The sequence below is a fragment of the Anolis sagrei genome, chromosome 1, assembly GCF_037176765.1.
Source record: "Anolis sagrei isolate rAnoSag1 chromosome 1, rAnoSag1.mat, whole genome shotgun sequence".
NCBI classification, from domain to species: Eukaryota; Metazoa; Chordata; class Lepidosauria; order Squamata; family Dactyloidae; genus Anolis; species Anolis sagrei.
The window spans coordinates 299,015,185-299,040,202 of NC_090021.1; the positions used below are offsets into that span (position 1 = coordinate 299,015,185).

The following is a 25,018-nucleotide window of genomic DNA, read 5'->3' on the forward strand; positions in this document are numbered from 1 at the left end:
TGCCAATGGTTCCGAAATGACTTCCGCTAGTTCCTTCAGTACTCTTGGGTGTAGTTGATCTGGCCCTGGGGACTTGAACTCATTAAGAGCGGCCAGGTATTCCTGGACGACTTCTTTCCCAATTTGGGGTTGGATGTCCTCCAATCCCTCATCCACTCCATCTTGCTGAGGTTGAAGACTCTCTTTTTGTGAGAAGACCGAGGCAAAGAAGGCATTAAGTAGTTCTGCCTTTTCCCTGTCCCCTGTCAGCATTGCCCCATCTTCTCCTCGAAGAGGTCCTATCGCCTCCTTGTTTTTCCTTTTTCTACTGACATAAGAATAGAAGCCCTTTTTATTGTTTTTAATGTCCCTGGCAAGTCTGAGCTCGTTTTTTGCTTTAGCTTTGCGGACCTTTTCCCTACAGGTGTTGGCTATTTGTTTGAATTCTTCTTTGGTGATTTCTCCCCTTTTCCACTTCTTGTGCATGTCTCTTTTATGTCTTAGCACAGTTAGAAGTTCTTTGGACATCCATTCTGGCTTCTTTGCACTTGTCCTATTTTTTCTCTTTGTTGGCACGGTTTGCAATTGCGCCTTGAGTATTTCACTCTTGAGAAATTCCCATCCATCCGTAGCTCCCTTGTCTTTTAGTATCTGTGTCCACGGAATGCTGCTCAGCGTTTCCTTCATTTTTTGGAAATCAGCTCTCCTAAAGTCCAAAATGCGGGTTTGACTTGTCTTAGTTTCGGCCTTCCTTTGTACCTCAAATTGCAGGAGCACATGGTCACTTGCCCCTAAGGATCCTACCACTTCGACCGCATCGATCAGGTCCTCCGCATTTGTTAGGATGAGATCAAGAGTAGCCAATCCCCTTGTTGCCTCTTCTACCTTCTGGACCATGAAATTGTCTGCAAGGCAAGCGAGGAATTTGTTGGACCTTGTACTCTTGGCCGAGTTTGTTTTCCAGCAAATATCGGGATAGTTGAAATCGCCCATGACTACTACATCTCTTCTCTGTGCCTGTTTGGTCAACTGTTGGCAGAAGACTTCATCAAGATCTTCCTCCTGGCTTGGGGGTCTGTAGTAGACGCCTACAACGACATCTTTTTGAGTCCCAGTTCCCTTGATTCTTATCCAGATGATTTCAAGCTGGTTTCCCAGATTGCTGTCTTGAATTTCTTCTGCAGCATAAGAGTTTTTGACATATAAGGCTACTCCGCCTCCTCTCCCCTTGGTTCGGTTTCTGTGAAAGAGGTTATACCCCTCGATATCTACATTCCAGCGATAGGAGTCATCCCACCAGGTTTCAGTGATGGCTATGATATCATATTTGTGGTGTAGTGCTAGAAGTTGGAGTTCGTCTTGTTTATTTCCCATGCTCTGTGCATTAGTGTAAAGACATGTGAGCCCCTGGGATCTTCCCTTGAGCTGTTTAATTGGGATTATTGTGCTTTTGGTACTTGGTCCTTGTTGTGTTTGTGCAGCCCTCCGTTTAGCCTTCTGGCGATTCCCAGACATTATGGGTAAGGTAGTGTTCGCAAGGCTGTTGTCCCCCTCCCCCGGTGGACCTAGTTTAAAGTGCGTCTAATGAGGTTTGCGAGTCTGTGAGCAAAAAGGTGTTTTCCTACTTGTGTGAGATGCACCCCATCCCTTGCCAGTAGGCCATCCTCCTGGAATAGCAGGCCATGGTCGAGGAAGCCAAAGCGTTCCTCCTGACACCATTTTCTAAGCCAGTCATTGACCTGTACTATTTTTCTGGCTCTTGTGGGTCCGTGTCTTACAACAGGGAGGAGGGATGAAAAGACCACCTGTACATTACATTCTTTTAGCATTGCTCCTAGAGCTCGAAAATCATTTGTGATCTTTTGAAACGTATGCCTTGCAGTATCATTGGTTCCTACATGAATCAACATGAGGGGAGGACGGTGATAGGGCTTGAGGAGCCTGGTGAGCCTCTGAGTGATATGGTGTATTTTTGCCCCCGGTAGGCAGCATATTTCTCGAGCCATCCCATCTGGTCTGGAAATGACAGCTTCCTTTCCTCTAAGGAGGGAGTCGCCTACTACCAAGACCTGTTTACTTTCAGGAATGACAGGGCCCCTTTTGTGCAATGTAGTGTGTAAGTCTCCAGAAAAGTGATCCTGTTGGTGTGAATTGTGTAGGTGAAAAGTGTTGTCCTCCTCCTCGACATCCCCGGTGCATTCGTCAAGGACAATCCATTGAGATTCGTCCAAGAGCCTATGGTTCTCCTGTATGTGTTCCTGTTGCTCCTGGTCTATGGTTGGGGATGGTACACCTGCACGATTGTGCAAGTGTGAATGTTGTGAAGTGTTGTCCCAGTCAGGGCTATCTCCTGCACACTGATCAAGGATGAGCCACTGATCAGTATCTAAGCCATTCTGGTCTTCCCCAATATGTTGTGTTTCTTGGTCAGGTGCTAGTTGTGTGAGAATTTGGAATCTATTGTGTAACTGCAGCTGAGCGGAAGTATTCTGAGGAGGCTTCTGGGTCCTATGTGTCCTTCTAAGGGTGACATTTCTCCAAGCCTGAGGGTTGTCCACATCTGAGGTGCTGTTCTGTTGAGCCTCCCCGTAATGTTGGTGTGATATGGGCCGCGTGTCTAGGCCAGTGTGGTGTGTGGTGTCTAAGAACAGCTCAAGTTCCTGAATGTCCTTAAGGGTCTTAATACGGTCCTCGAGTTGTCGTATCCTGTGCTCCATGCGAGTGATCTGTGTACACTTGGGGCAGATGTAATTGAGTAATTGTAGTGTGAAAAAGCTGAACATGCCACAGCTTGTGCATGAGATGGGAAGTTTTCGTGTTTGTTCCATCTGGAGGTTGCTAATGACCTCCTCTTGGTGTGTGTTTGATGTTGTTGTCTGTATGCAGGGGTGAAAGTATAGGTTACTGAGTGTACAACTTCTGTGGAAAGCCCAGCTGCCCCTTGGGTTCAGACACTGGTTTATATAGGATAACCAGGAAGCCCCGCCTCTCAGACAGAGCAGTTAATTTTTAAACTCAGGAAGCCCCTCCCCTCAAACAGAGCAGTTAATTTTTAAACTCAGGAAGCCCCGCCTCTCAAAGAAAGCAGCGCTGAAAGCTGTTAAATTTAAACAAAGCTTACCCTGAAGCAGAAGGAAACAAAATGGGTTCCTGCTTCCTCAACTTCTGTGGAAAGCCCAGCTGCCCCTTGGGTTCAGACACTGGTTTATATAGGATAACCAGGAAGCCCCGCCTCTCAGACAGAGCAGTTAATTTTTAAACTCAGGAAGCCCCTCCCCTCAAACAGAGCAGTTAATTTTTAAACTCAGGAAGCCCCGCCTCTCAAAGAAAGCAGCGCTGAAAGCTGTTAAATTTAAACAAAGCTTACCCTGAAGCAGAAGGAAACAAAATGGGTTCCTGCTTCCTCAACTTCTGTGGAAAGCCCAGCTGAAGCCGATTTGATTTTCCTGGGGAGTGTGTTCCAAAGATGGGGGACCACCACCGAGAAGGCCCCTTCTCTCATCTCCGCTAGTCATGTCTGCGAAGAGGGCAGGGCCGAGAGCAGGGCCTCCCTGGATGATCTTAAATTCTGAGGTGGATGAGATTGCACAGATGTTGGAACAGCACAGGGGTCACAGGACATTAGCATGAACATGCAGACAGATCTCAAATATGCTAAGTATTCCAGTGAATATCAGTAACAAAACATCATACATGTATGTAAGTAAAGGTTTCCCCTTGTCTGACTCTGTGGGTGGTGCTAATCTAAGCTGAGGAGCCAGCGTTGTCTGCAGACACCTCCAAGGTCATGTGGCCAGCATGACTGCATGAAGTGTCATTATCTTCCTGCTAAAGCGGTACCTATTGATCTACTCACATGTGCATGTTTTCAAATTGCTAGGTCGGCAGAAGCTGAGGCTAAAAGCGGGAGCTCACCCCACTCCCCAGATTTGATCTGCTGATCTTTTGGTCCACAAGTTCAGCAGCTCAGCGGTTTAACCCATTGCACCTCTGGGGGTGAGAGTAAGAACTAAGTAACAATGCATTATGAAACTATCTCTTTTTATGCTATTTAGAAACAGTCTGTAGCAGCCAAAAATAGCTGGATACATTTTTCGAAGGTGCTCACAGCAGTAGCAGCTGATCAGCCAGTGAAAAGCAATGAATAGGATTGGGAGTTGAGGGAGTCAACATGTAAGAAATTTAGGGTATGCTTTCCACCTACCTGAAAGTGACTGCATTTGACACAAATTGCAAGAAGAGAACATGTGGCTGAACTCAAATGGCAAAGCATTATCTAGCACTCTTTGTCTAATCCTACCTAGAAGAACTCATTATTCTTCATCAGTTGTGTGATTGGGCTTCATTATAAAAGCTATCAATCATCTCTGTAAAGGGTTCTCCTGAAGAAATGGGGCTTATTAAACCATGGCACCTGCAGTGGTAGTGGAACAGTAACTATGCTTGATGAGTTTGGTTGTCTTCCGCTGACAGTCTGATGATGTAATAATATGCATTAGAGTGGAATTAAGGGGTGAGATCTGTGCCAATATAGTTCTTCCAGATACTCACCATGCATTTGTATTCTTTATAATTTATATAGTATAAAATGATTGTTTAAATATGATTTCAGTGTTTGATTTTTCACAACATGGACTGTTACTTGACAGATCATATATATATATATATATATGTGTGTGTGTGTGTGTGTGTGTGTGAATGCAGCCTGTAGATCAGTGGTTCTCAACCTTCCTAATGCTGCGACCCCTAAATACAGTGCTTTATGTTGTGGTGACCCCCAACCATAAAATTATTTTCGTTGCTATTTCATAACTGCAATGAATCATACTACTGTTATGAATCATGATGTAAATATCTGATATGCAGGATGTACTTTCATTCACTGGATGAAATTTGGCACAAATACCCGATATGCCTGAATTTGAATACTGGTGGGGTTGGGCGGGATTAATTTTGTCATTTGGGAGTTTCAGTTGCAGGGATTTATAGTTCATCTACAATCAAAAAGCATTCTTAACTCCACCAACAATAGGATTGAACCAAACTTGGCACACAGAACTCCCCATGATCAACAGAAAATACTGGAAGGGTTAGTGGACATTGACCTTGAGTTTTGGAGTTATAGTTCACCTACATCTAGAGCACTGTGGACTTCAACAGTGATAGTTCTGGACCAAACCTGGCACAAATACTCGATATGCCCAAATGTAAACACTGGTGGAATTTAGGGAAAATAGACCTTGACATTTGGGAGTTGTAGTTGCTGGGATTTATAGTTCACCTAAAATCAAATAGCATTCTGAACCCCACCAGTGATAGAACTGGACCAAACTTCCCACACAGAACCCCCATGACCAGCAGAAAATACTATGTTTTCTAATGGTCTTTGGTGACCCTTCTGGCAACTCCTCACCCCCCCCCCCAGGGGTCCCGACCCCCAGGTTGAGAAACACTGCTCTAGGTGATGAAAAGCAAACTGCACATTAAAACTACGTACAAAAGTACTTATGCTTTTGTATGCAGTTCTGTATGTAGTATTTTATGCTAAAATACTCCCTCAGCTAAAAAAGATCTTAAAACTCAACATTATATAAAATGCATTACATGTTCAAAATTCATCAGTTGGCTCATAACAGAATAATCTGATTTAAAAATACGGTTTTGCAACATTTAACAAACCATTTTCCAGAATTGCTTATTTAAATAGATTTTTCTGTTATTCTCAAGGCCAGGGACTTCAGAACCTGTTATATGTTGTTGTGGTGGGTGGGTGTGCATATATAAATCCCAGTGTTATCGGCAAGCAGGTTGCTATTAATTGTGCTTACGTGACGCAACTTGCCAGTGCAGGGAAAATAATTTTTTTCCTATCTATTATCATTCAGACATACGTAAATAAGAAGATTCTTACAATAACAATGTATATTTGGAAGCACATTTATTCAGTTTAGCTTTGTACCAAGTAAGTGTGCATAGAATAGACTGTAGAAAGATCTTATTATTCCTGGGAGTGCTCAATAATAAAAGCTGCCTTAACATATATTTTTTTGCTTGATCATTTAGTACACTTCTGATTGTTAATACCTCAGAAGACTCAACTGCATAGATGTCTCAGGAGGTATCTTGACAGGGCAGTTGTTCAGATCCTGATCAGGAGTTCGCTACTCTGGATTGTTATCGGGTGTAAATACACTGTTATCCCCAGAGCCAGTTCGGGAACTACAAGAGTAGCCCTGAACTGGCTTGCTGGCTGCTTGACAACTATACAAATAAGGGGTGGTAAAACTGTTTTGCCACTGCTAGCCCACTGCCTGAACTTTGCTCCCCTATAACTTACCATAGATATTGTCGAAGGCTTTCATGGCTGGAATCACTAGGTTCTTGTGGGTTTTTTCGGGCTATAGAGCCATGTTCTAGAGGCATTTCTCCTGACGTTTCGCCTGCATCTATGGCAAGCATCCTCAGAGGTAGTACTCACTACCTCACTACCTCTGAGGATGCTTGCCATAGATGCAGGCGAAACGTCAGGAGAAATGCCTCTAGAACATGGCTCTATAGCCCGAAAAAAACCCACAAGAACTTACCGTAGATAGTAAGCTATCCATGAAGGTAAGCTATCCAGCATGCCAGGGGAAGGTGGAAGGGAAGAGGAGGAATTGTTCCCCTCTCCCTCCTCTCCAATCTCCTTGGGATGTTGGATAGCATTATTCCAGGTGATGAGGAGTGTCTATTTCCATTTTGGTGCCCATTGGGCACTGCTAAGGTAAGTTAGAGGGGGACAAGGCAGATGACATTCCCTTTCTCTGGGCTGCCTGAGCAGGATGGCATCTAATCAACTATGTCATTTCCCAAATGGGAAGTGGCACAGTTGATTAGACAGCTCCAAAGTTGCTGGACAATCTGAAACTTTGGGAAACAGAACTGATCTGGCTCTTTTCCATGTTAAATGTGTCCTATCAAGACACCTCCGTGGACCAAATGCTCATTCATTGAGGGGAGGAGGGTCAGCCTGTCTAGTCCTGGGGAGTGGACTGAAGACAAAACACAACAGTATTTTAAACCAGCATAATAATTCTCCATTCAAGTCCCTTCAGAATTCTAAAAAGAGCGATTTTATGCCCCTTTGTAAAATACAGCATGATATTCTGCACTACACAACATACCACAGTCCTGGAGAAAGCCAATAAAAGAGAGCCGCTTTTTACAGTTTCTGAATTTCCTACAAAGAGGGACACTTGAAGCATAATTTAATTGTCAAGTGTATGTGCAGTACAGGAAATCAGAGAGATTTGATCTTGCCTATGAAGAGGTGTGGTGCTGTTCGGATGATACAAGATAAACATAGCAGACGAGTCACTATCTGTTTTTTATCAGTTCTCCGTTGGATTTCTACTCTGCGATTTAAATTTTTTTGCACATAATTTTGTATTTAAATATGTATTTAAACGTATTTTCTCAGAAATAGTAATTTCTAAACATGCTTTAGCTTAAAATATACATTTTATATGTAGGTTGGGATGTTTTTGAATCAAGAATTACATCTGAAAAGTTCAAGAGCGAAGGAATAAATTCATTTTAATCTACACAGTAGTCCAGGAGCATTGGGCTTTGCAAAGAACAAAGTCCTTAAACATCCATACTTCAACAAAGGAATTGGAAAGAATTTGACAACATTCAGAACAAACACACCAAAATATTAAGTCTTACCACTTTGGTTCAGTATAGTCTACACTAGCATGCAGCACCTTACAAACATTACACAGAGGTTCCTTGCCCAACTTTATTTGGTGATGCCTACTTAATAGACCTTGGGAAAGTAATACACTTGCAGACTCAGAGAAAGACAAAAACAAGCCCCTCTTAACAAATCTCTCTCCCCCCCAACCCCCCCCCCCCCTCTGCCCCCCATATATTCTGTCTATGTAATGCAGTTTCAAACTGGTATTGAAGAAAGAGGTTTGGCTGTGCAGAAAATTACATAGGAAATCTTGGAACCAGTTTCAAGTCTGGATGGTGATTCTACAAATCACAGAGCACTGGTGCACATTAAGAGCTTTCTTTTGGCACTTTTTGCCTGGCCACCACAGCTTGCTGCCTGACCACCACAGCTTGAAGCTAGCTTTGAACTGCATTAAATGGTCACTCTAGATGGGGCACCAATGATAGAGCAGCTTTAGGATCACCATAAGTTCAGAATGACTTGAAGGCACACAATTACAACAATCCTTTGATATTTGACACTTCATATCTTTAATAGGTATTTCCTTTATAAATATATAATACTATCAGTATGCATTTTGGGAGGAGGGAGCCTGAAAATATTTTCATAAGACCAGTACTTATCTATCTCCCTAACCCTGGACTTAATGTGCTTATTTATTTAAAATCTTGTATGTTCTGGCTGCATATTTTGGAGAGGAGGTACATCTTCTCCAAAATATAAGTGTGAATAAGTGTGAATGTATATATTTCCACCATGACTCCAAGAATATAAAACCTAAAAACCTGGAATCTAGCATGCACACTAAGGGAGCCCTAAGGGCATGCACCCTAGGGATGCCTGGTTTTAAATATTCATTGATTAATTAATTAGCCAATTAATCAATTAATGTCAGGCAGACTTACTTAAGCAGCCAAGAGGGAGTTATACACATGCATCTGGAAAGTTCATTCCCTCAAAGGGTCTTTAGGCAGCTCCACGGGGACCACAGGCATGGTGAGGAAAAGAACATGAGGTAAGCAAATTCCGTTTTCCTTTTATGGATTCCCAAACTCTTCACAAAGCTGAAAGAAAGAGAACACCTCTCTCCAGTAGGAAACAAATGAGTCATGAGAATGAAGGTTAGACAAACAACTTAGGGAACAAGAGAACAGCAAGAATGAGAAAGAGTTGTGAGTGGAAAAGAGTGGAGATGGAAGAGGAAAAGTAAGAATGCCACCTTGGGAAGCCAGGACCAAGACACTCCTAAGCCATACTTTTGCTAATTCTTTATCTAAAAATCTCAAATATTTTCTTTGCTATTAGAATGAGAACAACAAAGTATAGGAAGGCTCAGAGGACTGGTGTAAATAAGCACTCTGGAAAAATAGGTAGAATTGTTATTCTTGTTTAGAAAATGAAAATATACAAAATAAGAGACTACTCTAGAATCAGTCTTAAAAGCCAAGGCAAACAGTTGCTTGGTGACAGAATTATGGGCTTCAAAATCCATGTTTCAGTGAAGTTAGAGAAGACAGAGCAGTGCAAAATTGTTTTATAGAGTAATGGTACTTGTTCATTATATACCAGAGGAAGTACTTTAAAATAATCTATAAGGAGGAGTTTTTTTTTTTTTGGTGATGCGTGTAATCTTATTTTAATGCACCACATTATTTTGTCTAAATGTATGTTAATAATGGAGATAACACACTATTGTTAAACAAGAGCTTTCTTTCAAAACTGGGTTCAGCCATGATTGTGGACAAATATTGCCTGCTGCAGTAGAAATCAGCATTGACTCCATGGCAAGAAAATGCCCAACTAAAACTGGACTTGCAAATTTGACTTTCCTGGGCACAAAAGTTCTTCCATTTTAATAAGGAAACATGCAAGAACTACTAATCTCTAATGATGTGAACCCCAATTTTATATGTGGGCAAGAGAGGAAGCACGTGAAGAGACAACTAAGCACAGAAGTGATTCTAATATAACTTCATATTGCCTCTCAATTGCATGTGAAATTGAACTAAGTACTCTTTAAGTATTGCATGATTAAGTAAACTAGAAAAGACATATGGGATTGCATGATGTGAATTTAGAAATTTCTCCAGAGTATTCAAAGGATATTTAAAGCTGATTGAGAAATTGATAGAAATAGGGGAGATGTTCTGCCGTACGTGCAACAAATGCAGAATATATAAAAGGGCAGGCTGCAGCCAGATGTGTGCCTAACCGTTTTTAATGCATCTTTCTAGCCTTTGTATACAGTTGCATAGATTGCTACTGGAAGATGCTATACTTTTATTCTCAACATTAGGATTTAAATATTTAATACTGATTTCTTTAATGTTGTGTTGTTGTTGTGTGCCTTCAAGTTGTTTCCAACCTATGCCCATCCTAAGGTGAACCTGTCATGGGGTTTGATTGGAAATGTTTTTTTCAGAACGGGTTGCCTTTGTCTTTTTCTGAGGCTGAGAGAGTGTGGCTTGTCTAAGGTCACCCAGTGGCTGGCTTTAGGCTCTGTGCACTTTGGTGTGCGGAATAGTAAGGTGGATTTGTTGTTCTGCCTCAAGGAGTAAAGCATATGCACAATGCTCCCTAGCTTAATAATTGTGTATCACACTTGCATCCCTATTTCCTCCCTTGGGTGAGAAGCCCTACACACAGAACCTTCATTCTCTTTGATAGGGTTGTTGTCAGTTTTTCGGGCTGTAAGGCCATGTTTTAGAAACATTCTCTCCTGATGTATGGTCCTCAGCTATGGCAGGCATCCTCGGAGGTTGTGAGGTCTGTTGAAAACTAGGAAATTGGGTTTATATATCTTGTGGAAAGTACAGGGTGGGAAAAATAACTCTTGTCTGTTGGAGCTAGATGTGAATGGTTCAGTTGGCCACCTTGATTAGCATTTGATAGCCTGACAGTTTTTAGGTGTGACTTGTTATTGCCTGGGGAAATCCTTTGTTGAGAGGTGATTAGCTGTCCCTGATTGTTTCTTGTCTAGAATTCTCCTATGTTTGAGTTTTGTTCTTTATTTACTGTTATAATTTTAGAGTTTTTTAAATACTGGTAGCAAGATTTTGTTCATTTTCATGGTTTCTCCCTTTCTGTTGAAATTGTCCACATGCTTGTGGATTACAATGGCTTCTCTGTATAGCCTGACATGGTAGTTGTTAGAGTGGTCCAGCATTTCTGTGTTCTCAAATAATATGCTATGTCCAGGGTGGTTCATCAGCTGCTCTGCTATGGCTGACTTCTCTGGTTGAAGTAGTCGGCAGAGCCTTTCATGTTCTCTTTGGTAGCTGCCAACACCTCCTTTAACCAATGGAACTCTAGCCTTCTGAGATTATTTGTCTTAGAAACCCCATTCCCCTTTCCTCCTTGGGGATGGAGGTAATTAATAAAACAATCACCCAGTTTCCTTAGCTCCCCCACCCTTGGTCTTGTAGCCAAGCACTCTAGTGTTCAGCCAGCAGGTACTGTTGGACCGAGGAGATAAGAAAAGTAAAACTAAACAATAATTAAATCATACAAGCCGATTCAAGCGTTGACCAACTTATGACAATAAGTAGATGTCCCTAATATTGCTAACTAAACTGGTTTCCAGTCTACTCTCACACAAGGCAATTTTCTGGTCTCCATCCTACTGCCATTGCTAGCAGGTAGACTTGTCATCTTGTTGACCCACATACCTTCCCAGTGACTTTGGAGGAAGACCAACACAAACATTTTTGGGCAGTTTATTATTTAAAACCCTTGTTGAAGCTTCATTGGTTCCTTCATTCTTGTGATTCTTCGTATGTCATCCCAAATGGCTTCACTACTAGACTAACATTTACTGAGCTGGCACTGACCCAGTCATGCCATTGTAATGCCTGCCATTTCTGCCAAGGGTGTTGTAGAAGAACAAGGATGATGGCAGCGGGCCATCATCAAAGTATCCACCAGCTGGCGGTTTAGATGAAGGTTGGTTTTGTTTGTGTGTTTGTGTTTTGTTCATTGCCTTATGTTCAGGAGAGAGAAATTCCCTTATATTTAGCCACTACAGAGTGTTACATGAAACCATAAGCTCAATATTTTTAGGAACTAGGTTTCATATAAAAGTTAAGACTGTTTTGTATATTTTTCTAAGCTTGGAGAGAAAGAGTAAGGGAGACTTACTGGGCAGAACTTGGTTTGAGTGATGAATAAAATATAATTAGTTTCCCCTCCTTTGTCCTCATTAGGAGAGAAAGAATCAGTGTTGTGTGCAGTCCAGCTAACTCTTCTGACAGGTTCTCTAAGTTAACCCAGTCCATTTGGAATTTAAAAGGATACATCTAACAAAAGTGGATTAGATTTTCTTTCAATAGTTGGTCACTTTGTGCCATATGTAATTATTCTTCTTATTTGATCTTTACATGTGCCTTTGCTCTTCAGAGAGAATAGAAAATCATGGTTTATTCTCTCCCCCCTCCCCTTAATAAATAGACAAAGACACAATATTCTTTAAAGGCAAAGATTTTGTTAAGGGTCTTGCTTTTCAAAGATTTCCTTTAGCTGTGGTGTGACTTGGCTACTAATGAATTGTAACTGAATGGGCAGTCAAAGCACCAGATCACTTCTTAGGAGCCAATGCTTGTGAGTAATATAGAGGGATATACTTGCAGATAGATGTATATAGAGTTGTGCACCTGTAGATGGTCATATCCCACTTCCCTTCAATGTGAGAACAAGAGATGAAACATGTCTGCCATGTATGAGTTTGAAGTGTGGGCTGAGATACCTGTCCGCATTCAGAAGAAGACCTACAAGCTACTTTAAACACCTTCACAGAAGCATACGATAAGTTCGGTCTGTCATTGAACATCAAGAAAACCAAAGTGCTCTTCCACCAGTCACCAGCCAATCCCTCTCCAATGACAGAAATACATCTTAATGGTGTAAAATTAGAAACATTAGAAAATGTTGACCATTTCCGCTACCGTGGCAGCCACCTCTCCACAAAAGTCAACATTGACACTGAAATACAACACCGCCTGAGCCCTGCGAGTGCAGCATTTTTCCAAATGAAGCACAGAGTGTTTGAGGACCGGGACATCCATAGGGATACCAAGGTGCTTGTTTATAAAGCTATTGTCCTCTCAACCCTGTGAGACATTGACTATCTACAGATGTCACATGCAACTCCTAGAATGATTCCATCAGCGTTGCCTCCGAAAAATCCTGCAAATCTCTTGGGAAGACAAGCGGACAAATGTCAGCATGCTGGAAGAAGCAAAGATCACCAGCACTGAAGCAATGGTCCTCTGCCATCAACTCCGCTGGACTGGCCACGTTGTCCGGATGCCTGACTACCATCTCCCAATGCAGTGGCTCTACTCTGAGCTCAAGAACGGAAAACGGAATGTTGGTGGACAGGAAAAGAGATTTAAAGATGGGCTCAAAGCCAACCTTAAAAACTCTGGCAGAGACACCGAGAACTGGGAAGCCCTGGCCGTTGAGCACTCCAGCTGGAGGTCAGCTGTGATCAGCAGTGCTGTAGAATATGAAGAGGCATGAATGGAGGGTGAAAGAGAGAAGCGTGCCAAGAGGAAGGCGCATCAAGCCAACCCCGACCGGGACCACCTTCTACCTGGAAACCAATGTCCTCTCTGTGGGAGAACATGCAGATTAAGAATAGGGCTCCACAGTCACCTACGTACCCATCGCCAGTACACCAATCTTGGAAGACAATCCTACTTGGACAAGAAGGGATCGCCTAAGTAAGTAAGTAAGACATTTCAAATTAGCTATTTGACAAATTGAGGGAGAGATTCCCAATCTAATTCATTAGAGGTCAAAGTTCAGGGCTGCTATGGTTGCTTTGGTATGCTATGCAATGCTTTGGCATTGGTGTTGCCTGCTAGCTTTATTTCAGCCTGTTCAATCTATATATTGTAAATTGTTGTGTACATAGCCATCAGATCTATTCTCCAGAAAACAGAACTTGCCTGGAAGCCTCTCACTGGTCAAGGAGGGATAGGTGCTAAAATTATAGCAGCAATATATTTACTAACATGTCCCATTCATCTGTTAATGGATATAACAGTTCCGCTGGCTCCCAATCTGTTTCCAAATACTATTCAAAGTGCTAGCTATGACCTACAAAGTCCCTTGTGGTTGTGATACAGACTATATCTTCCCATCTTGAGTGTGCCTGAACTCTAAGATCTTTGGGATAAGCACTTACCTCAGTTCTACAACCTTCAGAGGGACATTTGGTAGAAGCACAGGAATATCTTCTCCATAGATGCTCCAAGACTGAACCTCAAGTGGGCTAGACTGGCTCTCTCTTTGCTGCCCTTTCATTAACTTCTATTCCAACTGATGTTTGGGAATGGACTGGTCCGTATAATGAATGTTTTGCTCTAATGCATTATTGTTTTTAACCCGAGGTTTTAAATTAAGGTCTTACATGCTTTTTGTTCTATAGACAATTTTATATTATTGTATTTTAACCTTTCATATTTTTAGCTATATGTGGATTTACTAGGATTTCTTTATATTCTTGTAAGCCGTCTTGAGTAACCTTCGGATTATAGAAAGGCAGGATAGAAATATCGTAAATAAATCATACATAAATAAATTCTGTAAGCTGCCTTAGGTTTCGCTTTTTGGAAAAGGTGGACATAAAGTGATTGACTAACTGATTGAGAAATTGGAGCAATAAGAAGAATTTGGAATGGTTCAGCCCCCCCCCCCCCCCGGCCGCCTCAAATGGTGGGTTTATTTCTATAACTTCAACTAGGAAACTTATATTTTACTTCATGCAATACATCATCTTTCAAAGCTTTATATTTTTTAATTGCCAGGTTCTAGGACTTGTTCAAAACATGAGCATTTTTCAGTGTCCTAAATGCAAACATGAAACCCATATTTTTGGAGCTGATGGTGTGAAAAATTTGGCCAGTGAACTTGGACTGGATGTTTTAGGTAAGAAAATAGCAGTGTTAAAATCTTAATTTTGCTAAGATTAATTAGGATTGCTTTTCACTTCTTTCTGACTTCACCGTTTGGTTTCTAGTCTCATTTTAGTCCCATTAAAATAAGGGATGTCAGCCTTTTAATTCTAGGTAGTTAGAAATCTGGAGCATGCTATCGTATAATGTGTTCATGCAACTATGATACTTACAAATCCATATACTAATATTTATCTGGTCCTGATATTCTTTCATCTTTGATTGCTGAATTCTCATCTCCTGATTTCATTTGCACATATAGGGGATAATATTGTGCACTCCCACTTTAGTATTGAAAATTAATTGTATCTAAATTAGGCATGGGCAGATTTCGGCCCTCCGGGTGTTTTGGACTTCAACTCCCACAATGCTTTACAGCTGGTAGGCTGTTAGGAATTGTAGGAGTTGAAGTCCAAAACATCCGTAGGACCAAAGGTTGCCCATGCCTGATCTAAATTAATTATAATACTATAGTTTTTAAAAATGGAATTGTATTCAGAATATATATGGCTTCAACAAAAATAAAGAGTACTAATAGAAATGTTCCATGGCATTTCTTGTACAACTTTTGTGTCCTGGGAATGCATGGTAGAGCACACTATTCATTATTGCTGTTAAATTTATGAGCACTGTTACTCGTCTTAAAGACAATATCCATATCTTAGGAGCATTTTTGCTTTATCTGGATACACAAAAGAGATGGGGGGATGATCAGGGCTTGAAATGTTCTGCAGTTCATAGAACTTGGCCATACTGGTGGTGGGGATTCTAGGAGTTGTGGTCCAAAAGGAACATCTTTCCAGGTTCTATGCTCACCCCAAAGGCTGCCAGGTAATTTTCCATAGCCTGAGAGCAGATAGGAGCTGTTACTTGGCCGAGATGCAACTTTCTAGGTTATCCAGCTGGATTGGAGAAGACGGAGGATGAATGTAATGATGGTTGGGAGGTGCAGTGCGGGGCAGTGCCAATAACTTCACATGTTGAAGGAACTAGCAGTTATTGATGTAATTTATTCTCTCCTAAGTTGAAGTTTGCAGTGCTTTTAACTGTAAGTTGATAATGAACTATAACATACCTTAATTAAGCTGGTAAATGAGACAATTCTACCTGCTAATGATACATATTTTCATGCACTGCTATAATTACATTGGTTCATACAGATTTTTCATTAAGGTTTAGGAAGTTGACTTCACAAAAATCTTCATAGATATATCAGAAGCTGACAGACTTAGCAGAGCAAGGAAATCCTTAATTAAAAGTACACACTTGGGTTAGCTTGACTGTCTGCTGGATGTATAATGAGGATTAGAGTCTGGAACCTTGTTTCAGCATTGAGTTGCACTGACCATAAGTAGGAAGTCTCCACTGGTAAGACTTTCCACAATTAGAAGAGATCTATTGTACCCTTCATATGTATCAATTTATATGGGAAAAAATAATTCGTGATGAGTGCCCCCTGCTAAAAGTGTAGTATGTGAAAGTATAAAAGGCAAACTTTTTTTCAAGTGGTAATTTGATACCAGTGCCTTCTGGCTAGCATAGAAAGACTTAAACATTATTCATATTGCTTTAGAGCAGGGGTCCTCAAACTAAGGCCCGGGGGCCGGATACGGCCCTCCAAGGTCATTTACCTGGCCCTCACTCAGGGTCGACCTAAGTCTGAAGCTACTTGAAAGCACTCAACAACAACAACAATCCTATCTCATCAGCCAAAAGCAGGCCCACACTTCCCATTGAAATACTAATAAGTTTATATTTGTTAAAATTGTTATTCGTTTTAATTATTGTATTGATTTTAAGTGTTTTTTGCACTACAAATAAGATATTTGCAGTGTGCATAGGAATTCAAATTACGGGTTTGTTGTTGTTGTTTTTCAAATTATAATCCGGCCCTTCAACACTTTGAGGGACTGTGACCTGGCCCCCTGTTTAAGAAGTTTGAGGACCCCTGCTTTAGAGTGTTAGTTCTCTTTCATAGTATTGTCATATTTTTTCTCAGAGCTGAAGACACCTATAACAGATATAAGAAATAGATATAACAAGGATGGGTAAAGTGTTGTTGAATTGTAACTCACTATTGGCTGTGTTAGCTCATAGGAGTTGCAGTCCAACAACATATGGAGGCCTGGACTTTCTTCCTTGACTTACATAATCAGATACTGAAAAGGAGTGAAGAAATGGCTGAATCATTGCAGAACCATGGATATCTTTTTACAGCTGGAATGGAGTTGATTTCGCCTCCTTTGTAGCTGTGAGCCAAGTATGTGTTTCATTTGAGAGAGGGCAGAGTTAACAAGAATGATAAGAGGTTTGGAGAGCAAAAATATGAGGCAAGGAAGGTGCTGGACTTGCTCCATTTAGTGAATAGAAAACAGGGGTGGCATAATTGCACTTTTTAAATGCTCAAAAGTTGCCACAGAGAGGATTTGACAAGCCTGTTCTCTGCTGCCCCAGAGGGTAGAACGAGGTCTAATGGTTTGAAGTTATAGCAGAGTAGATTTCAAATGAACATTAGAAGGAACGTCTTGACAGTAAGAGTGGTTTGGCAAAGAACCAAGTGCCTAGAGGGGCAGAGGGATCTTCTTATTTGGATATCTTCAAAATGAGGCTCGACAGCTACCTGCTGGGGATATTTTAACTGGAGCTCCTTCACTGACCAGAGAATTGAACTCAATGGTCCGTTAGACCTCTTCCAACTTAATGAATTGATACCTCTGTGAGGGTCTGGGGCACTGCATTTCCTCTGTTTATGACAGCAACTGTTTGTAGATGTGAAAAAATCCTGATGGTATGCAAAACAGCAGCAACAGGTCACATCTAAAGAACTCCAGCTACAATATACAGTGGCTATATTTTGCTTTGGCCTAGCCAAAACATACAGCTTTACAGAAAGATTGGTTAGTTTGAGAAAAATCTTATAACTCTAAATTTAAGTAATTTAATTGTAAAATGGATAATTTTACAGCCTCATCTTGATTGTCAGGCGTCACAGTGATCAGAGCTACTTGCATTAGTCATCATTGCAGTGCAATATCTGGATCAGTAAGCCTTGGTCCAGCTTTAACATAGCAGGGTAATCACCAGCTGCAGTAAATCTTGCCAACCGAAAGGTTGATAGTTCGAAGCTGGGTCAGGGTGAGCTCCTAACCTTCAGTCCAGCTCTCCCACCCAACTAGCAAATCAGTAGATGAATGGGAGCCACATTAAGCAGAGAGGTATTTTAGGCACAGCATTTTGGAGGAAAGTTTATGAACAAAGAAAGCTCTTCAGCAAGGAAATGGAGTACCAGTGCCCCCTGTGGCCAGAGCTGAGCACAGCCTCCAAAAGATGCCAGTTGAGGAGAAAAAGTCTAAACATACCTTTATGTGATGTCTGACTTGTCATTGTGTGGTTGACATTGAATGTATGTGTTTTGTGTATGTGTTTTGTATGTGTATGTGTTTTGTGATCCGCCCTGAGTCGCCTTCAGGGTTAGAAGGGCGGAATATAAGTACTGTAAATATAAATCAATAAATCAGTAAAAACTCTTGCCTCTATAACAGGAGTATGATACATTTGGCCCTCACTATTTCGGGCTATAACTCCCATAAATCCATAACAACACTGCCATGCTATCTTTGGCTCTTTATTGTTGAAGGCTATCTCTGGTTCGTTACAAAATATCTAGAGGACCAAACTTTCCTTACTTGTACTGGATAATTAAATAGTGAAAAGAAGAGATTCCTGGCATATTATAGATACGATTTTCTATTCCGTTTTTGCATAAAGTTGTAATAGTTGAAAACTTTCAAAAAGTTATTTTCCAGGGGGAAAAAATTAAAAACACAAAACCACGATTCATGTTTATGTCTGCTTTTTCTTTATTTTTGTGGGAATCCCCTACTGGTTAGAAAAGCACAATATACGTTAATCTATTGTTTGGAGGGTGTATTAATTGAATATGCAACTACCACTTACATAAATCGGTAGTTCTCAAAGAACAATAACATATTCTTTCATTTTTACAATTAAATATTTAAGCATATATTTGATTAGCATGTTATCACACTGAAATCAATAGAGAATAAACTATAGTTCTGAAGAAATAATGTGGTTGTATGAATAAACTGTAAACTGGAACACTCCACTGCAGACCTAGTTTTCATGTGCATTGAAAGCACTGCATATATTCAGCAGGGCTTTTGGCTTTAGTTTTGGAATAGCAGGGTCACCAAGCTCAGCATTGTAGCACAAATTCCTACAAAGCCAGCTTGTAGTTCCAAAGCAGAGTGGAGACTATTGAAATGAAAAGCAAAAAAGAATGCCTAATGGTGTATTCAAATCTAGTGTGCTATCCTTTTGTAATCCAAAATAGGTCATCTATGAATTTTTGTTTCAGTTATTGGATGCTTTCAGCAAACAAGAAAAGAGACTCTCAGCATTGGTATAAGATCACAAAAGTGTCCCATCTATTAAAGAAAGAAGTGAATACTTTAAAAAAGTGAACAAAAATTGATTAAAAGTATATTTCAAAAAATAGTTGTTATAATGAAACGTGATTTCAAGTGACATCATTGCTCGTTGGATTAAGGGCATGGATATCATACTGAGACTTGGTTTCAATTTCTCATGTTTAATGTAGGTGATATTCCACTGCATGTCCACATAAGAGAGACATCTGATGCTGGCAAACCTATTGTAGTTTCTCAACCACAGAGCAATGCGGTGAGTTTAATGCAATAACTATATGCGTGTGGGTGAGTTGGATTGCTTTGATTACAAATCCTTGTCTTTTTGCTAACAGGATTTCAACAGATTTCAGTTCATTTTTACTTTGCTTGTCAGACATTTCTATTTATAAAACCTGAAAGAAGCCCAATCCCTTCTCCTCCCTGTGGCATGATGGTGGCTCTTTGGGTTCTGTGCTGGGGCAAGAGGAGAAATCTGAGAAAAGTTGCAAAAAGCTCCAATACACTCTGCTTTCCACCACAGTGGCAGCTCTGTAGCAGCCCGCCCCCCCCTCCCGCCCACCAGTATAGGGAAAGTTGGGGTAGATGGGAAAGCTGTAAAAAAAAAAAAAAAAGGTCAGGATTGACTCTGTAGTGCCAGCAGCTCTTTTGGGGATGAGGAGGTTAGAAAGAGGACTCTCTCTAATGGCCTTTGCAAGGGTTTTTTTGGGGGTGAGGGCGGGCGGGGGGATGCTGGTGGTAGCCAGGAACAGCTGGCTCCCTTGTTATGGCACTTACACTTTTGCCTCTCTGTGGAATGGATCCGAGGAGCTCCCTCCTGAGCCCAAAGCTTTACCCTAAACTCATCCATGGGTCATATCACTATCCATCATTTTGGCCTGAAAATCTCTCCTCGACTTGTACACAAGTATATACAATATACCTCACTACCTCTGAGGATGCTTGCCATAGATGCAGGCGAAACGCCAGGAGATAATGCCTCTAGAACATGGCCATATAGCCCGAAAAAACCTACAACAACCCTATATACAATATTTTCTTATTCTTTCCCAAAAATGCTGTTTTATTGTTGCCCTTGTTATTTTTGTCCTGCTTTGCATTTTGCAAATTTCTCCAGGAACAGATATTGTAATATAAGAAATGCCCAATAGTTAGAAGGGGTTATGGATTGTCAGTATATAAATCTGAGGTTTTAAAGGAACAAACAGGCTTGTGTCTGATTTCTGAAGAAATTAAGGGCCCTGGAGGAGCCTGGCTGGGTTTTTATTTTTGGTCGTCATTGGTAGTTTATAGATTGAGAGAGTTTCTGCCTTCTGTTTGCTCTGTTTTGTTTCTCCTTGCACTGCAGAGCAGGCCTTTGGCCTCCAAATGATTGGTCAGCAAATTGTCAACATTAAACTGTCAACTTTTTGTTCCTTGCCAGAGAAAATGCACTCCTTGCTTTTTCAGAAAAATGAGCCACGGTAATTCCCATTAGAAACTCTAAAGCAAAAAATGAAGGGAAAATATCTGAATCGAGCACATACCATTTCAATATGAAAACACTTCCAAATGATAAACGAGTACTGTAAATTTCTCCTTTCCGTTTCCTCCATTAAAATGCTTTTGTTTCACTTCGGTTCCTCTTGTATTGCTCAGTAATGATGGCACAAACAGATGATTCCAGCCTTAGGATCAGATAAATGGCCCATTAAAAAGGGATATCACTAGAAGGAAAAGTTTAGTATGTGTTCATGATAGGTTTATAGAAAAAAATCCAAGCTGACTGCTTTTTGATTTTTTTTGTTCTCTGCCTGTCCACGAAAGATGCAATTAGGAAAATATATTCTTTAGTAAAAGTCAACAGTCAGTTCTTTTATGTTACCGAGATCTTACTTTTCTCAAAAGCTCAAGGTGATCTACAATGAGCAGCTTTCAGGCTAAACTGTCCCTTTCTCTGCTGATTCCCTTCTCTACTCCTTCTTAGATGAAGAGTTGGCTTGTGCTTGAAGCCAAATAAGAGGCCTTTGGGGGAGAGCTGACAGGAGGAGAAGGCCCATGAGGTTGCAGCCACTAACATGCTGCCTGCATCTTGGCTGTCATGTAGAGTGAATAGGAGAGAAGGAGGTTGGCTTAGTAAAGAGAGGCGGACCAGAGCTGGTGTGTAGTTATTTGCTGGTATTTAGTTGTTGTCAAGCTCCTAGCTTCTTTTCATACCAAGCTGATTTCCCACAAACTAGATAAATTGTTCCATCTACCTTCCTATCGCTTTTCTGCCTCTGTCAACGAGCTGTTTAATGTTTACAACTCTATGACCAGGTCTAAAATTATCTGAATGGACACATTCGTAAATAATACTTTATCAATGGCTATTAACTAATAGCTAATCATGGAATCTACACAAAACTGGGTATAATCTTTTATAGCTAACTTCTGTCTAGGAACTTAAGATCATCTGGGGAGGCCCTGCTCTCAATCTCACCTTCTTCGTAGGCGCGTTGGCCAGGGATGAGAGACAGGGCCTTCTCAGTGGTGGCCCCTTGGCTGTGGAACTCCCTTCCTAGGGATATTAGATTGGCCCCCTCCCTCCTGACTTTCCAGAAAAAAGTAAAAACCTGGCTCTTTGAACAAGCTTTTGGATATGCAGCATAATAGATAAACACGGTACTATGAAAGAGTGAACATGGAACGGCTTAAAACGATGCTAATGGAAAATGAGTTTAACTGGAGGAAATTGGTGATGATAGTTTTAATGGTTTTTATATGGATTTTTATTATGTTATGTGAAATATTTTTATATTGCCAATTTTGTAAGCCGCCTTGAGTCGCCTTAGGGCTGAGAAAGGCAGGTTAGAAATACTGTAAAGAAATAAGTGACAAGGGGGAAAAAACAACTTTGCCCATGCATGATTTTAGAAAGGCCTTGCTGGAGAGCCACAGGATGTAAGCAAGAGCTAGGCGAGTCACTGCTGTGGCTCAGATGAGATGGTTTCATTATATGCTACATACCTTTTGGTTGTGAGATGATTTGAATAAACAAAGGAATTGGTTTCTCCATTAAGTTTCCTAAGGACCTCTTCGGTGTTGTAGGCAACACTACATGGTTATTATAGAAATTAGTGTTTCAGGTGTTGGATAGGAGGGTTATGTGTATTTTGACCCATCTCAGGAGAGCTTACAATGATGTATCTGAGGTGCATCATATACTTCTTTAAAGAAGTCAATTGTTTATGCAAGAAGATTGATATGCAAGGCGAGAGTGATGGCCATGTTATTTTAGAAGGCACCCCTTCGCAATGACCTGTAGTTATTTTTAAAATCTAATGCTATAATCAGTTCCATTCAGTGAAATGAACCTTACTGCTCTTTCAGAGTTCTAAGGGGAGATAATGTAGATATAATGAGGCTGTTCTTCAAACTATCTTTTAATTGTTTATGCAGCTTCATAAATCTTTATTGGGCAGAGAAATGTTGAGTATCTCTGTCAGGAAAATCACACCATATCAATATAGGAATTTGATTTAATTGTGTGTTGTTGTTTTTTTACTTCTGTGCCGAAAGCTTTTTAATTCTATTGTGTTTGAAAGGTTGTATGACTTGATCCCATGTTGGGAGAAAGTAAAATATGAATTAAATAAAGGCATAGAACTATTTTATAAACTGGTGTATAAGTCAGTCTTATGTATAAGTCAAGGGCAGGTTTGGAGGCTAAAATTATAATTTTTTATAGGAAAAGTTGAGGGTCATTTCATGGAGAGGGGAAAGCAACACCTCAGGTAGCTGCCGTTAACATCCCCCCCCCCCAAAAAAAAGCATTTTCTCCACTCTACTAAGAGGATTGTTCTTTTTTTATATATATAAGAGTTAAGATACAGTATTTACACTGATGTGTGTTATAAGTCAACCCAGGTTTTTTTAGGTCAATTATTTTGCCTAAAAATTCTAAATGTTTATATGAGTATATAACAAATATGGGCAAACCTAGGCCTGGGGGCCAGATGTGGCCCCTTGGGCTCCTTTCTCAGGCCCTCCTCTCTCTCACCATTCTATCCTTCCTCTCTTCTCTCTTTCCTTCCTCCTTCCCTCCCTTCATTCTTTCCCTTCCACCCTTTCATCCTTCCTTCCCTCTTCCTTCCCTCCTTCCCTCTCCCTTTCTCTCTCCTCCCTCCCTCCCTCCCTCCCTTCCCTTTTGTCTTTTCTTCCTTCACTCTTTCCTCCCTCCCCTCCCTCCATTTCCTTCCTTCCATCCATCCATCCTTCTCTTCTTCCCTTCCTTCCTTCTCTTTTCCTTCCTCCTTTCCTCCTGGGGGATGTTTAGCTGGGAGAAGAGAAGGTACAGAGGGAACCTGAGAACCATGTTTCAAGATTTGAAAGGGTGTCCCATTGAGGAGGAGGGGGGAAACTGACTTTCTGCTGCTCTAGAGACCAGGACACAAGGAAGCAATGGATTCAAATGGCAGGGAAAGACATTTGGCTGAAAAGATTAATAACTTCCTGAGAGTAAGAGCTGTTGGAAAGTGGCATAGGCTGCCTCGGAGTGTGGTGGAGTCTCCTCCCCTGAAGGCTTTTCTCAGAGGCTGTCTATTGGGAGTGCTTTAATTCCCGCATGGCAGGGGGGTGGACTAGATGGCCCCTGGTGGTCTCTTCCAGCCCTAGGATTCTATATCAGGAGTAGGCAATCGGGGTCTAATGAATACACTTTAGGTCCCCATTCACCATCTCATCCTGACCAAGGCTAACCCTTTTGGGATCTTTCCCTCACTTTCTGCCTCCGAAAGAGAAGAGAAAGGAGAGGAAAGAGCAGGGAGGGAACTTGGGGAGAACCCCCTCTTTCCTGGCCTGCCCGCCCCATTCTGGCCCACCATGCGACCCCCAAGTTAGAAAGTTTGCCCATGCCTGGTATATAGAGTAAATTTATAAGAAGATCATTTTGATTGGTTTAGATCAAGTTGGTGTGTAGAATCTAAAGTCGCCAACACCCACTCTTTACTTGGTGTCACTGGCCTATAGTACCCTCTCTTTGGAGATGTAACTAGCTTGACTTCTCTGTTCTTATGGACAACAAACAACTCTTCTTGAAGTTTCATGTCAGCTCCATTTCCTTTGGCTATGATCTTTTGCAAGCCTCTGCCTTTTTCACCAGTGATGTATTTTCCTTCTTTTTCAGTCATTCTTGGCTCTATTATGCTGTCTGACTATACTTGCACTATTTTTTCTCCTTTCCTCATCCAGTTTTTCTGTCCCTTGTATATCTTTCCTGTAAATAACACAAATCCATTCTGCTACTGTACAGCTGATGGCTCACCACCCAGCCAAATGGAGGCTTTCCTTTATACAAGCAGCGTTATTTGTCACCGTTCTGCTGCTGGCAACTAGCATGTCTCTAAACATTTCATAACAGCTTGGTCAAGGGGGCGAATGCTAGCTTCTGGTGATAGAAAGGCATTGTATAAACTGCTCCTATGTGATTTATACTGCTTCACTCCAGTCTAGAAGGTTAACACGGATTGGGATTTTTATATATTTTTCAGGCTCAAGCGTATTTGAAGATTGCTGCTGAAATTGTGAAAAGGCTGCCACATCCTCCAACTTAAAGCCATCCTTCTGAAGAGCTCTAGCTGGGATGTTGCTGTCTGAAGTGTGACATAGGAAGTGACTGAAGAAATTATGTTAAATTATGAAATAATTCAGATTTGTATTTTATGAATAAATATTTGATTGCATATATTTTAATTTCTTGTTATTTATTTATTTATTTATTTATTTCAAACATTTGTATCCTGCCTTTCTCAACCCCCAAAGGGGGGACTCAGGGTGGCTTACAGCCAGCAACAATTTGATGCCCACACATACAAAATACAGTAAAACACGACAATTACATAATAGGTAAACACATTAGGTTAAAATTAATTTAAAACAATATTATTAACTAAATA

The 25,018-nt window shown here is 40.9% G+C and overlaps 1 protein-coding gene across 1 annotated transcript in view; it reads left to right on the forward strand.

Annotated features, from left to right (window-relative positions):
• NUBPL (NUBP iron-sulfur cluster assembly factor, mitochondrial) overlaps positions 1-24,808 on the forward strand; it is a 90,167-nt gene extending 65,359 nt beyond the window's left edge. The window contains exons 9-11 of the mRNA XM_060759519.2: positions 14,509-14,629; positions 19,277-19,359; positions 24,614-24,808. Coding sequence (XP_060615502.2) covers positions 14,509-14,629; positions 19,277-19,359; positions 24,614-24,676 — 267 coding nt within the window. The 3' untranslated portion in view covers positions 24,677-24,808. The remainder of the gene's footprint in view (positions 1-14,508; positions 14,630-19,276; positions 19,360-24,613) is intronic.
• The last annotated feature ends 210 nt before the right edge of the window (positions 24,809-25,018 follow it).